The following is an 11,385-nucleotide window of genomic DNA, read 5'->3' as shown; positions in this document are numbered from 1 at the left end:
AATACTCCAGTCTTGTGGCCAAAAGCGCTTTCTGTTCATAACACTCTATATTTTCTTTCAGTTGTCTGTAAGAGCAAGATGTGAGACCTGTAGTTCGGCACAATCTGGAAAGGTACTGAGTCTTGAAACTGGGTTATTCAGTGATGCCAGTTCCTGCTTTTAAGAACCAACTTGCACACCCACTCTCAGAGTCCTTACTCTAATAGCAGGATTTTTAAGAGGTGCTGAGTATAATGGGATGTTCAGTGGTGATTGTGTTATACTGAAAGTCCTAAGGAGTTACTTGATAGTGTTAGAATATTAGCAGAATTAAGTTTAGTTGGGTCATAAGGGGAATGCTCACTGTTGTGTGGTCATAAAGCAGAGCTAAAAACTCAGGCTTTATCTGGTGCTGCCTGGAATCCTGGAGGCGGAGGTGGGCACAGCTAGTGCCTGCGGACAAGGCTGCATCTGCTGCGGAGGTTGTGCAAGATGGGATAACAACCCTTTGTAACGGGTTTGTAAACTCTGCTTGGGAATTCCCTAAGCCTTTTCTTAGAAGGTTTTGGAATATCTTAATATCAGTTCTACCTTCTGTGAGAATATGGAGCAATATACTTATATTGGTATTGGGTAATGTTAGGAAAGGAGGTAAAAAACTGGGAGATCTATTGGATTAAATATTGACTGTTAACTGAGTTCTTTGCTACAGAACAGTATTTTAGAATGAAGGTATATTCATTCTTTGTCTTTTTCTCTCATTTTTTCTTTAATAAAGTGCACTTCAGCTGTTTGAACTCTTCTTCGCTTCTCCATAAGCTGTGAAACAGAAGATGTGGAAAAGTATGCCCTTCCCTTTTTCTACATGAATGATAAGAGCACAAGATTATTACTACAAGTTTTCTGCAAAGATGAGTTCTGAGGAGAAGAGTATATCTCCTGCTCACAAAACATCCACTCCATCACATAGAAGTGCCTCCTCTTCATCATCATCTCAGAGGGATAGGAGGCAGGTAAGGAAAAGATCTAGATATTTGTAGCATCAGATGAGATGATTAATTTATTCTTATAGCATGGCAATTAGTTCTCAGTAGTTCTAAATGCCTTTGCTGAGAGCACTGAATGTTATTGCTATCACTAAGATCTGTTGTTTTTTTCACTTAAGTGAAAAAAAAACTCAGATTCAGGAGCAATTGGGTACTAAGCGTAGTGCTGTAGCAGGAAGGATATGATGTGTGCAAGAGTAGTAAACATTCTCTGAAGTCTTTGGTGAAGTGTTTTTTTCAGCAGCATGAAACTACAGTCATTTCTAACTGTTGTTTGTCCTATGTGAATATTGCTTTGTAAATCTAAGTGCTGAGATGTATCATCATTTTACAAGATGATATTTCCAACTAACAAAATTCAGTTTCAATGGTATATTGTAAATCCTTTATGGAAGCACCTAATATTTTAAATACTAATTTCTTTTACTATAAATTTACACAGTGTCCCACATCATATAGTATCAGTCCAATTACGTTAGACTTCCATTACTGATAGACTCCTGTCCATGTAGGCATAATATGTCTTTTTGCCAGACAAGGGCTATACTATTTCCCTTGAGAACAACTTATGTGTTTCTGTGCTTTTTTGAAGGCTGGCATATAATATGGCCTCCAGCATCAGTGGGGGCACTTCAGAAAATATCAGAGCTAACTACTAGATTTCAGATAAGGTGTTATGTGTACATTTACAAATGCAAAGGCTGATACTGCAAATTTAATTAGAACGGAAACGTGGTTTAAAAATGCCGATCCACAGATAACTTGAACACTAAGTTAGCTTCTGTGTTAGTTTAGCATCATAATGTTTAAAAAAAGAAATGCATCTAATGGTAAGAATGTAATAACTGTTTATTATGTACAATATTATGAATATGTTTTAATTAATGCAATACTGGCTTCTTTTCAGCTTGACAAGGAAAAAGTGGCAGGCAGTGAACTTAAAAAAAATTGTTATTTGGGGCATACATTTACTTGAATGCCAGTAACTTAACGTTTTCCCTGCTACCTGTATGTCAGCTGTGACACTATTTTCTTAGCTGCTACTGGAACAGTTTCTTACCTGATTTATAAAAACTTGAAAATAGAGAATTTTGATGAAAATGTAACATTTAGAGTTTTGAATGTAAATAATCTTACCATAAAGGCTGTTTAAAATATTAAACCAGGAAAAGAATGCTGATGTGTGTTAGATAACAGGCAGGAAATGTGTCTGGAATATTTTTGTTTTCATCTCCATTGCCCTTCACTGAAGGCAAAAATGGTCTTCTCACAGGTGGTAAATATTTTCCCTTTCATGTCATACAGGATTTGGGGTAGCTGTACTCAGTTAAGGTCCTGGTTAGCATATGATCCCCTCTGATTTTTCAGGACTTCCATCTGGAGTAAGAATTTTGACATCTTTAGTTGAAAGCATCTGTGTATTTTATCCTTCCACAGTTAAACCCGATGAGGGCTAATGCAGGACATGGGGAAGTGCTTAGCTCAGCTGACAGCATATCCTCTGAATTCTCTGTGTAATTAGGTAGTTTGGTAGGATCATGAGAGTCAGAGTGAAAAACATTACCTTTTGGGAATACATTTTACCATAAGTCTAGTGGCTACCATGTCAGTTACCATGGCAACAAGGAAAGTGAATTTGTCATCATCATAAAATGGATGCTTAACTTTAAGTCCATATTTGGTCACTGAAACATGAAGCAAGATTTTAAAATAAAGATGAAGAGGACAATAGTGTGATGCATCTAGAGCTCTCGTGGATCTGATAAATGTCTGATGGTACTGAACACGTATATTTAGGCACATAAATGTGGACTAGAAAGCCTGCTGCTAGGCATTCATTTTTTGACTTAGCGCTTTGCTTTACTTTCAGTGTTATAGGCAGAGAAATATCCAAGAGCATGAATGGATTCTGTGGGCTATTTCTTCTGCAGTGAGACTGAGCTATGGCATGTAATGCAGCCTGAGATGTGATGGTCGTATATCCAAGGAAATAAGCATAAGAATGTCTCCTGTTGTGCATGTTCTTATGTGTTTTGGTTTTTGTAAACTTTCCCCAAAACATAATGATAGCTAAGGGCTTGGGGGGTTTCGTCTGTGAACTGTTGGTTTTTACTTTGAAAAGGCTTGAAAATTCTGTCTTGCTCCCTCCTTAGACTCTTTATAGCAGCTGGGTAAATAGCAGCCCTCTTGAAGGGATAATCTGTATGGCATAAGGAATGTGATGTGGTTGGATAAAGTGTCAATGTAGCTTTCGTTGTCATATATGAGGATAACACTTGGTATTTCTGGATGGTTAATGACTGAAATCTTCTCATCATATAATTCTTGTCAAAGTCATACCAGCAATTATGGAACAATTTTCCAATAAATTATGGTGCAGGAGGCTGAATGAGAGAGAACATGACTATGATAAATCATTTTAGGGTAAGTGGAAAATCTTGTTCTGTATATAGTACTGGCATTTTAATGTAGGTTTCTTTTTTTGTGCCATATACATCACCTAAGAGAATTAGCAGTCAGCAAAAGCTTTGACATTGTCAGTTTGTAGGCTTCATAACTAAGTGATTGATAAACCAGCGGAGTCTACTAAAGCCAATAATAACTGAAAAACTGGGTTTAGATATTTGAGACATCATAGGAACTTCAGCATCATTCATTTTCATAAAAATTTTTGTTAATTTGCAAGATAGAAGGCTCAGGACCAAGCAGTGATATTTAACCACTGAGCTGAGCAGGGCTGCAGTGCAATTACAGTAGCCCACCAGGAATACTTTGGAATGGTGCAGCAGCTGTTTGTCCTACTATGAGAGCTGTTGCAGAGCCAAGACCCCCTGTTTTTTCCACTGTCGGGGGCACTGGATCATTCTAGGAAGACTAAGAGTCCCTGTGCAAAAGTGAGTGTGAAAACTGCAATTGTAACAGGCGTTTCTGTGGGCCATGCAAGAAGGGGAAGTTCTCATCTTCCTTCCCTTGTGAAACTCCAAAAAGGCTAATCATATTCTGTTGCTTAACAAATAGGAGTAAAACTAGCAGTGTTTTTAGAAACTATAGCTGAATATCATAAAAGCATATGTTCTGCATTTAATCTGATTGCTGTAAATTCCTTATAAATATTCCATATTTTAGTGATCAACTAAATATGCAAGTCATACTGCAAATTGTAATGTTACATATTCTGTGCGATGCATGGGTAGTAATATTGTGCTGAGAAGGCCGAAAGAAGTAAACTGTTATACTGTTAACCTCATGCAGTTGCATAAATTGGGGCCTGACCCCAGGCTGTTAAACCTGCAGTTGCAGAACAATGAGGAAGTAATACAGGAGGAGAGTGATAATGATGAGATTGTGAACAAAGCAGAGAGCTTGACTTTTCTGACCAGCATCGAAAGGGTAGCTAATATATGATGTAAAGTGGATTTAGCAGTGTCTGATATTTTAAATGCAAGGATTTCTCTTCTAATGTCTTTATTTTTTCTTTTTGCTCTTCCTAGGGAGGAGAGATGATCAGCTGTTATCTCCTTTTTTCTCTGTTTCTGTCTGCCGGATTGCTATTTCAACAAATCCTTGGTTCTTTTCCCACATAAACACAAAAGGAGAAAAACTTTTAGTCCTAGTGCATTTAGCCTTGTATGATCACCTTCTCTACTAGGAGGGCTTTCATATTCCAAAGGAATATTCCGTTTCAGCCACATGTGAAGACTGAAAGATAGGAGCTTTGAAAGAAAAAGAGAAAAGATTTTATAGAGCAGCAATCATTTGCTTTTCAGATTTAATCTTTTGCTTTCTATAAGAGAGATATTGACTAATAGGAGGAGGGGTGTACCTAAGGGATGGAGAAAGGGCTGAGCTTGAGCTGAAGATGTTAACCTGGCCTTGAAATAAAGAGGCAGAGCGTGATTTCAAAGTCACGACACTGATCCTGCCTAAGGCTTTTCTGTACTGGAAAAGTTAGCTTTTTTTGTAAATAGTATATTTTAATTGACAAGGTAGTCTACTGAAAGCATTTTTTTTCCCAAGGCAAACATCCCCGTTCCATGGGTATAAAGGCTTTAATAACAATGGACAATGGAAGAATAGTGTCATTTGTCTGCAGTGATCTTAAACCTTAGTTTATAGAGTAACGGGAAGACTATAAAAAGAGGTTCTTGCAATAAATGAGTCTGGAAGTGTATCGTATTGGTACCTGAAAGAAAGAACTAATGGTCATTATTTGGATTTAGGGATGCAGTAGAAATACAGGCCCCACAGTGCTAGGCATTGTATTAAGCACATAATGAAAGGGAGTTGCTAGCATAAAATGCTGATTAGGTGAGACAGTCATGGATAGGGAACAGAGAAAGAGAGAAGTGACTTGACTGTCAGTTTCTTTAATGATCAAACATAATGAGAAAAGATCACAGAAAAACAGAGTGGTTGAGGTTGGAAGCGACCTCTGGAGATCGTCTAGTCCAACACCCCTGCTCAAGCAGGGTCACCTGGAGCACGTTGCCCAGGATTGTGTCCAGACGGCTTTTGAGTGTCTCCTAGGATGGAGACTCCACAACCTCTCTGGGCAGCCTGTTGCAGTGCTCAGTCACCATCACAGTAAAGAAGTTTTTCCTCATGTTCAGACAGAACTTCCTGTGTTTCAGTTTGTGCCCGTTGCCTCTCGTCTTATTGCTGGGCACCACTGAAAAGAGTCTGGCCCCACTGATAAGATTCTCCCCGCCTCAGTCTTCTCTTCTCCAGGCTGAACAGTCCCAGCTCTCTCAGCCTTTCCTCATATGAGAGATGCTCCAGTCCCCTAATCATCTTAGTAGCCCTTCACTGGACCCGCTCCAGTAGCTCCATCTCTCTCTTGTACTGGGGAGCCCAGAACTGGACGCAGTACTCCAGATGTGGCCTCACCAGGGCTGAGTAGAGGGGGAGGATCACCTCCCTCGACCTGCTGGCAACACTCTTCCTAATGCACCCCAGGATACCATTGGCCTTCTTGGCCACAAGGGCACATTGCTGCCTCATGGTCAACTTGGTGTCCACCAGCACTCCCAGGTCCTTCTCAGCAGAGCTGCTTTCCAGCAGGTCAACCCCCAACCTGTACTGGTGCATGGGGTTATTCCTCCCTATGTGCAGGACCCTGCACTTGCCTTTGTTGAACTTCATGAGGTTCCTCTCTACCCAGTACTTCAGCTTGTCGAGGTCCCTCTAAATGGCAGCACAACCTTCTGGTGTATCAGCCACTCCTCCCAGTTTTGTATCATCGGCAAACTTGCTGAGGGTGCACTCTGTCCCTTCATCCAGGTCATTGATGAAGTTCCAGTATTGACCCCTGGGGGGCGCCACTAGCTACAGGCCTCCAACTAGACTTTGCTCCACTGATCACAACCCTCTGAGCTCTGCCAGTCAGCTAGTTCTCAATCCACCTCACTGTCCACTCATGTAGCCCACACTTCCTGAGCTTGCCTATGAGAGTGTTATGGGAGACGGTGTCAAAAACCTTTCTGAAGTCAAGGTAGACAACATCCACTGCTCTTTCTTCATCTCCCCAGCCAGTCATCCTATCAAAGAAGATTATCAGATTGCTTAAGCATGATTTCCCCTTTGTGAATCCATGCTGGCTACTCCTGATCACAAGACGAATGTATTAGGAAAAATATTGTAGGTTCTGTGTTAATTCTAGAGTTTCATCCATCTGGCTAATTTTAAGAAGAGTAAAAGTAGAATTAGAATGAGAATTATGAAGTGAAGTCTCTTGGCTAAGAAAACTGACTTCAGGTTTCTGGAAGAAAGGGTGCTGTATCTAGTTTTAGTTTCATAGGTAAGCTTAGTAACCAGTAACCCAGTAGCAGTGCCATAGAAATTGTTTCAGTGAACTGCAGTATACTTGCTGCTCATGAGCTTAAAAATCTCCATAATTTTCCATGAAACTGAGGACTTCAAAGGGAAAAGAAGAGGGAGCCAGAATATGGCAGTTAAGTTAAATGAAAAAAAACAGTTCTCTTTGTGGATCCTTGAAGTTTGATGGAAGAGGAGAGAGCTCACCAGTTGTAAGTGGGTTACTGGACAAAGAGCTGTTGGGATTAAAGATCAGAATGGTTCATGTGTCATTTTATTTAGCTGAAGGCCACATGGTGCTTATGGAAGCAAGTAAGGAGAGAGGTTTTTTTCTTTCTTTCTTTTTTTCAACCAGGAGTATCTGGAAGAGCTTGCTGATGTATAGCAGATGTAGAATAAAAGCTTGTTTGTGACTCATTTTTCTAATTACTTGATGTTTAAGAAGCTCTTTTTGTGTGATTATTCTAAGCAATAGCAGATTCACATTTATCTGTCCCAGAGAAAAAAAATGGTCTGGTATTCAATTGCCTCTTAGACTGAAGTTTAGTACAAAATGCTAGATGAGATATCTGCTGTGCTAGATGAGATATCTGCTGTTGCTATTGCCTTGTCTCTGGTGCTGCCAGCCTTCCCTGGCAGCTCAGTGTCAAGCAGAGAAGCAGTGGCAGTGAAGGGTCATGGCGGGAGCAGCCATGGTGGCTGTGGCTATGGGATTTCAACCACTGGTATTTTTCCCTTGGTAGCCTAGCTGGGCAGAGTAAGGCCCACACAGATCCATCCTGCCTGTTGGAAAATAAAGGCCTTTGAAAGAATCTTTCTTTTCTATTTTCTTATTTAATTTAGCTTTTTTGATGTTTTTTCTGGAGAGGCTTGGTGAAGGTGTAGGAGGGAAGGTGTGTATTCATATAGTATGATTTTTAATATATCAAGACCTGTCAAACCCTCAACTTTCTCTTTAGTTTATGACCCATCAGTGAGACAGTATCAAGGACATTTCTGTGGCTCCACTATAGATTTCTGCCTCAAACGATGACAGTATAATCGATTGACCCTGCCTGCCTATCTATTTAGTGTGCCTTTAGGCAGTGTTGCCCATACAGGATTGCAGTGCAATGTAAGATACTATATTCTGTGTGGAAGGGAAATCTGAGGACGTTTATATCCCTTGTTTCTTCTTAAAAGGAGTGGAAACCTGCACCATTCACTTACTGCGACAGCCTGATGTGATATCTGGAAAACAATTCTTGATGGTTTCCTATACATTTCATTTGTTGTTGTCTCTCTGTGACTTTAAAGGAAAGGAAGGTGAAGGAGGACAGTTGTCTGATAGTTAAGACACGGACTTGAGGACTTGAAGCTGTATTCCTAGCTTTGCCTTGTGACAAAACAGATTTTGAAGAGCCTTTTTGCCTCTCAGTGGCTTGTAAGGGTTGCCTAACTATTAATTGTTGATCTCTTTGAGAGTTTCAGATTGGAGATGCTACTAAATGCCAAGTACTCTTATTACTGTTACTCTCTTCTGCTGTGTCTTCTTCCTCATTAGCTCCCTTCAAATAATACAGATGAAGCATCATTAGAGCAGGAAGTGTTAAATAAATACTTTAAATGGCAACAAGTCACTGGAGCAAGCAAAAGTTCTGAGGGAGCCAAAGAATTAAGTGGCAAAATCAGTTTAAAAAAATGCAGTTGTTTTTAAATCAGTTAAATGCTGCTATTATACAGGCTTTTTGATAATTTGTTTTCAAGACACCCATGTGAGTGTGGAGGACCCAGATTCAAGATATGCAAATGCATTAGGCAGAAGAAATATGTGCCTTAGCAAAGCTATTAGTTGTTCTGGTTTCTCTCTTTTTCTGTTTTTATTAAATATTTTATCTTTGAGTTGAAAATGAAGCTGTAATGTAAAAACTGGGTCATTTTTGCAGTAAAATGAGATTGTTTGTCAAAATTTTTCTAAGGTTTTTTTTTAAATAACTGCCTATATTTTTGTATTGCATATATGAAGGTTTAAAGGATATTGAGAGAGTCTAAGTGACTAGCTTACATGAGGATGTGAAAGAGAGCCCCAGGAAGAAAAGGTTTCCTTTTTTTAACCTAAACGCTTTTTTTTAGGTGAAGTTCCAACTTTTTGGCCTATGATTTATACTAACCTAGATTCCTTGGCAACCATATTAATGTGAAAACTGCATATATTTTCTGAAATAGACCATTCAACATGTCTAGAATGCTTTTATTAGTTAACAAATTAAAACATGAAGGAATAATTTTATGTGTAGAATTTTATTTTCCCTCCCTTTCTTCTGCTGCATCAGCATTAATAAAATGTATTGCTAGCTTGGCACTATTTAGAAAAATATCCCTTTAATTGTGAATATTCAATAGATAGAGTAAAGCTTTGTGTCATGTGCTAATGTTTGAATTCTCTCCGTCAGTTATTATCAATTTATCTGTCTGCTATGTTTTCAGATAAACATGCCAAAATCTAAAGTAAGGAAGAAGGAAATTGTTGTTAAAGGCTCATACTGTTATTTGGAAATTATTCCAAACCAACTATCATTCTGGCTAAGAGACGACTGCTGTAACTGATGAAAGTTCTTTTTTGCTTTAGCCAGTTCTGCTCATGCTGCCCTCCAGGAAGCTCTTCAGAGGAGCAAGAGCTTATTTCTCTTTAGAGCTTGTCAAAAAGTACCTTTAAAAGCAGAAGATTCTTTGCTTCCAGAGCCTAAAAGTGAAGTGCTACATGTGATACAAACCTGGAGTTCCAGAAAGAGCTGGTAGAGGGCTCTTGAACTAACAAATCCTTGACATATTCATAATACAAGAAATGTGTATTTTACTTATCCTGGGAAAGAAGCAAAGAAATACCTGTGTAGTATTACACTACAGAAATGCTGCTTAGATATATTTGTCTTGCAGTAAAAGGTGACAAAGAGAAAATGCTTAAGGGTGGCAATTTTGCTCTTCAGTGCATTTCTATACAAGATCAGCATATGCTACAAAAAGAAAAAAAAGGCTAAGGTAAATACATGTGCTATTCAGAAAAGTGTTGGTAGGCTCCTTTGTTGGTTGATAGCACAGACTGTGGAAAACAGGTATGGAACAGGGTCAGTAGAAGGGACTGTGGGTAAGAATAGGACCATGGTTGCTTTATACAAAGAGAAAAAAACTGTTAGAAGAAAGGAAGGAGAAAAAACATTGATAGAGACGTGGTTGTTTTGCTTTGTACTCACCCTTCCCTCACAGTGGTACTCAAGACTATCTTTATTCCAATATCAGCATAAAGAAGGCCAGAGCGGATTGAGAAGCAGCCTAAGATAAAAGCAAATTTCAAGGTTTATTCCATTTGCAAATAATATTGCAGATGAACTCTGCATATATCACAGCTCTATTTAAAACTGGTATATCTGCAGGTGTATCTATATATTCATATCTTCTCTATTATTGCTGCTGTATTTCAGATAACAGGAAAACTATGTTTTTAGAGAATGGAACTGGTTAAGCATTGCACTTTGTGCTAAACAGTTCAAATAAAGAACACAGATGCATGCGGGGGTAACTAGACTGTAAAAAGAATGCCAATGAATAGCAGATAATGAAAAATGTCTTTTGAATAAAAAGGAAAAAAGAAAAAAAGCTCTCTTATTCTATACTGCTGAGGCAGAATAGTGTATGTCTAGGTCCTGTGATTACAGGTGTTGAAGACAGCAATACTGCGAGCAAAGTGACTTGTCAGTCCTTTTTCATTAATTAACTGAGTGGAATCTTGTGCATATTTCTGAACTAAAATACAAGTATCTTAGTCCATGATGAGTGACAAATTCTTCACCAACTTTTTTTTCTTGAAAATCAATAATTTATGAATTAAGAGAACTCACTGCATTAAATAAAATTAATTCAATTAAGTAATTAAGCTGCAAAGCAGAAAGGGAGGCGTGAGTGCCAGGCTTGTCCTCTGGATTTCCTATTTCTACTTACCCAACACTTCTTTTCTTTCTTTCCCTTTGAAAAAGCTTGTAAGTCTTTTCTGTGAATGGGAACTCTCGTTCATTTAAGAAATGTTCAGTTCTTCTGCCTCTGTGGCTGAAGATGCTCCATGTGCTAGCATTTGTTCTGGTGGATGAGGCGAATAGGTCAGTGAACTCGTAACAGAGGAACAAAGTTGGGAAGATATATGGACAGATACTATGAAATATTTTCTGTTCTTGCTCTCCAGAGAAGATGAGAATATGAAACATCATACCGTTATTCCCTCCATCAGCTTTCTTCTCCCTTGCACCTCTTTTGAAAGCAACGGGGAAAAAACACAGGAGAGATTCAGGATTTGTATTTCATGTTATGGGGCATTTTGGAGCCCTCTTTGTGGTCACATATATAATGTTTGTTGTGAATAATCTCAAAGTCGAAGGAAGGATTGCAGTTAGGATTATGATTTAGTAATGGGATTACTAAGCAATTTTAGTTAAATTCGGTCTTGTTGAATTAATTTCCAAGAGAAATTAGCATAGAATTCAGTGTTGCCTGAGTTTTTCACCAGGACTATAAGTCT

The 11,385-nt window shown here is 38.7% G+C and overlaps 1 protein-coding gene across 1 annotated transcript in view; it reads left to right on the top strand.

Moving 5' to 3' along the window:
- Nucleotides 1–781: 781 nt before the first annotated feature.
- Nucleotides 782–11,385, top strand: part of OSBPL6 (oxysterol binding protein like 6) — a 51,952-nt gene continuing 41,348 nt past the window's right edge. Inside the window, exon 1 of the mRNA XM_013960633.2 lies at nt 782–992. Coding sequence (XP_013816087.1) covers nt 849–992 — 144 coding nt within the window. The 5' untranslated portion in view covers nt 782–848. The remainder of the gene's footprint in view (nt 993–11,385) is intronic.

Source organism: Apteryx mantelli, chromosome 6 (assembly GCF_036417845.1).
Source record: "Apteryx mantelli isolate bAptMan1 chromosome 6, bAptMan1.hap1, whole genome shotgun sequence".
NCBI classification, from domain to species: domain Eukaryota; kingdom Metazoa; phylum Chordata; class Aves; order Apterygiformes; family Apterygidae; genus Apteryx; species Apteryx mantelli.
Note: the sequence above shows the minus strand (reverse complement) of the source record. Positions and strands in the feature narration are given on the sequence as shown.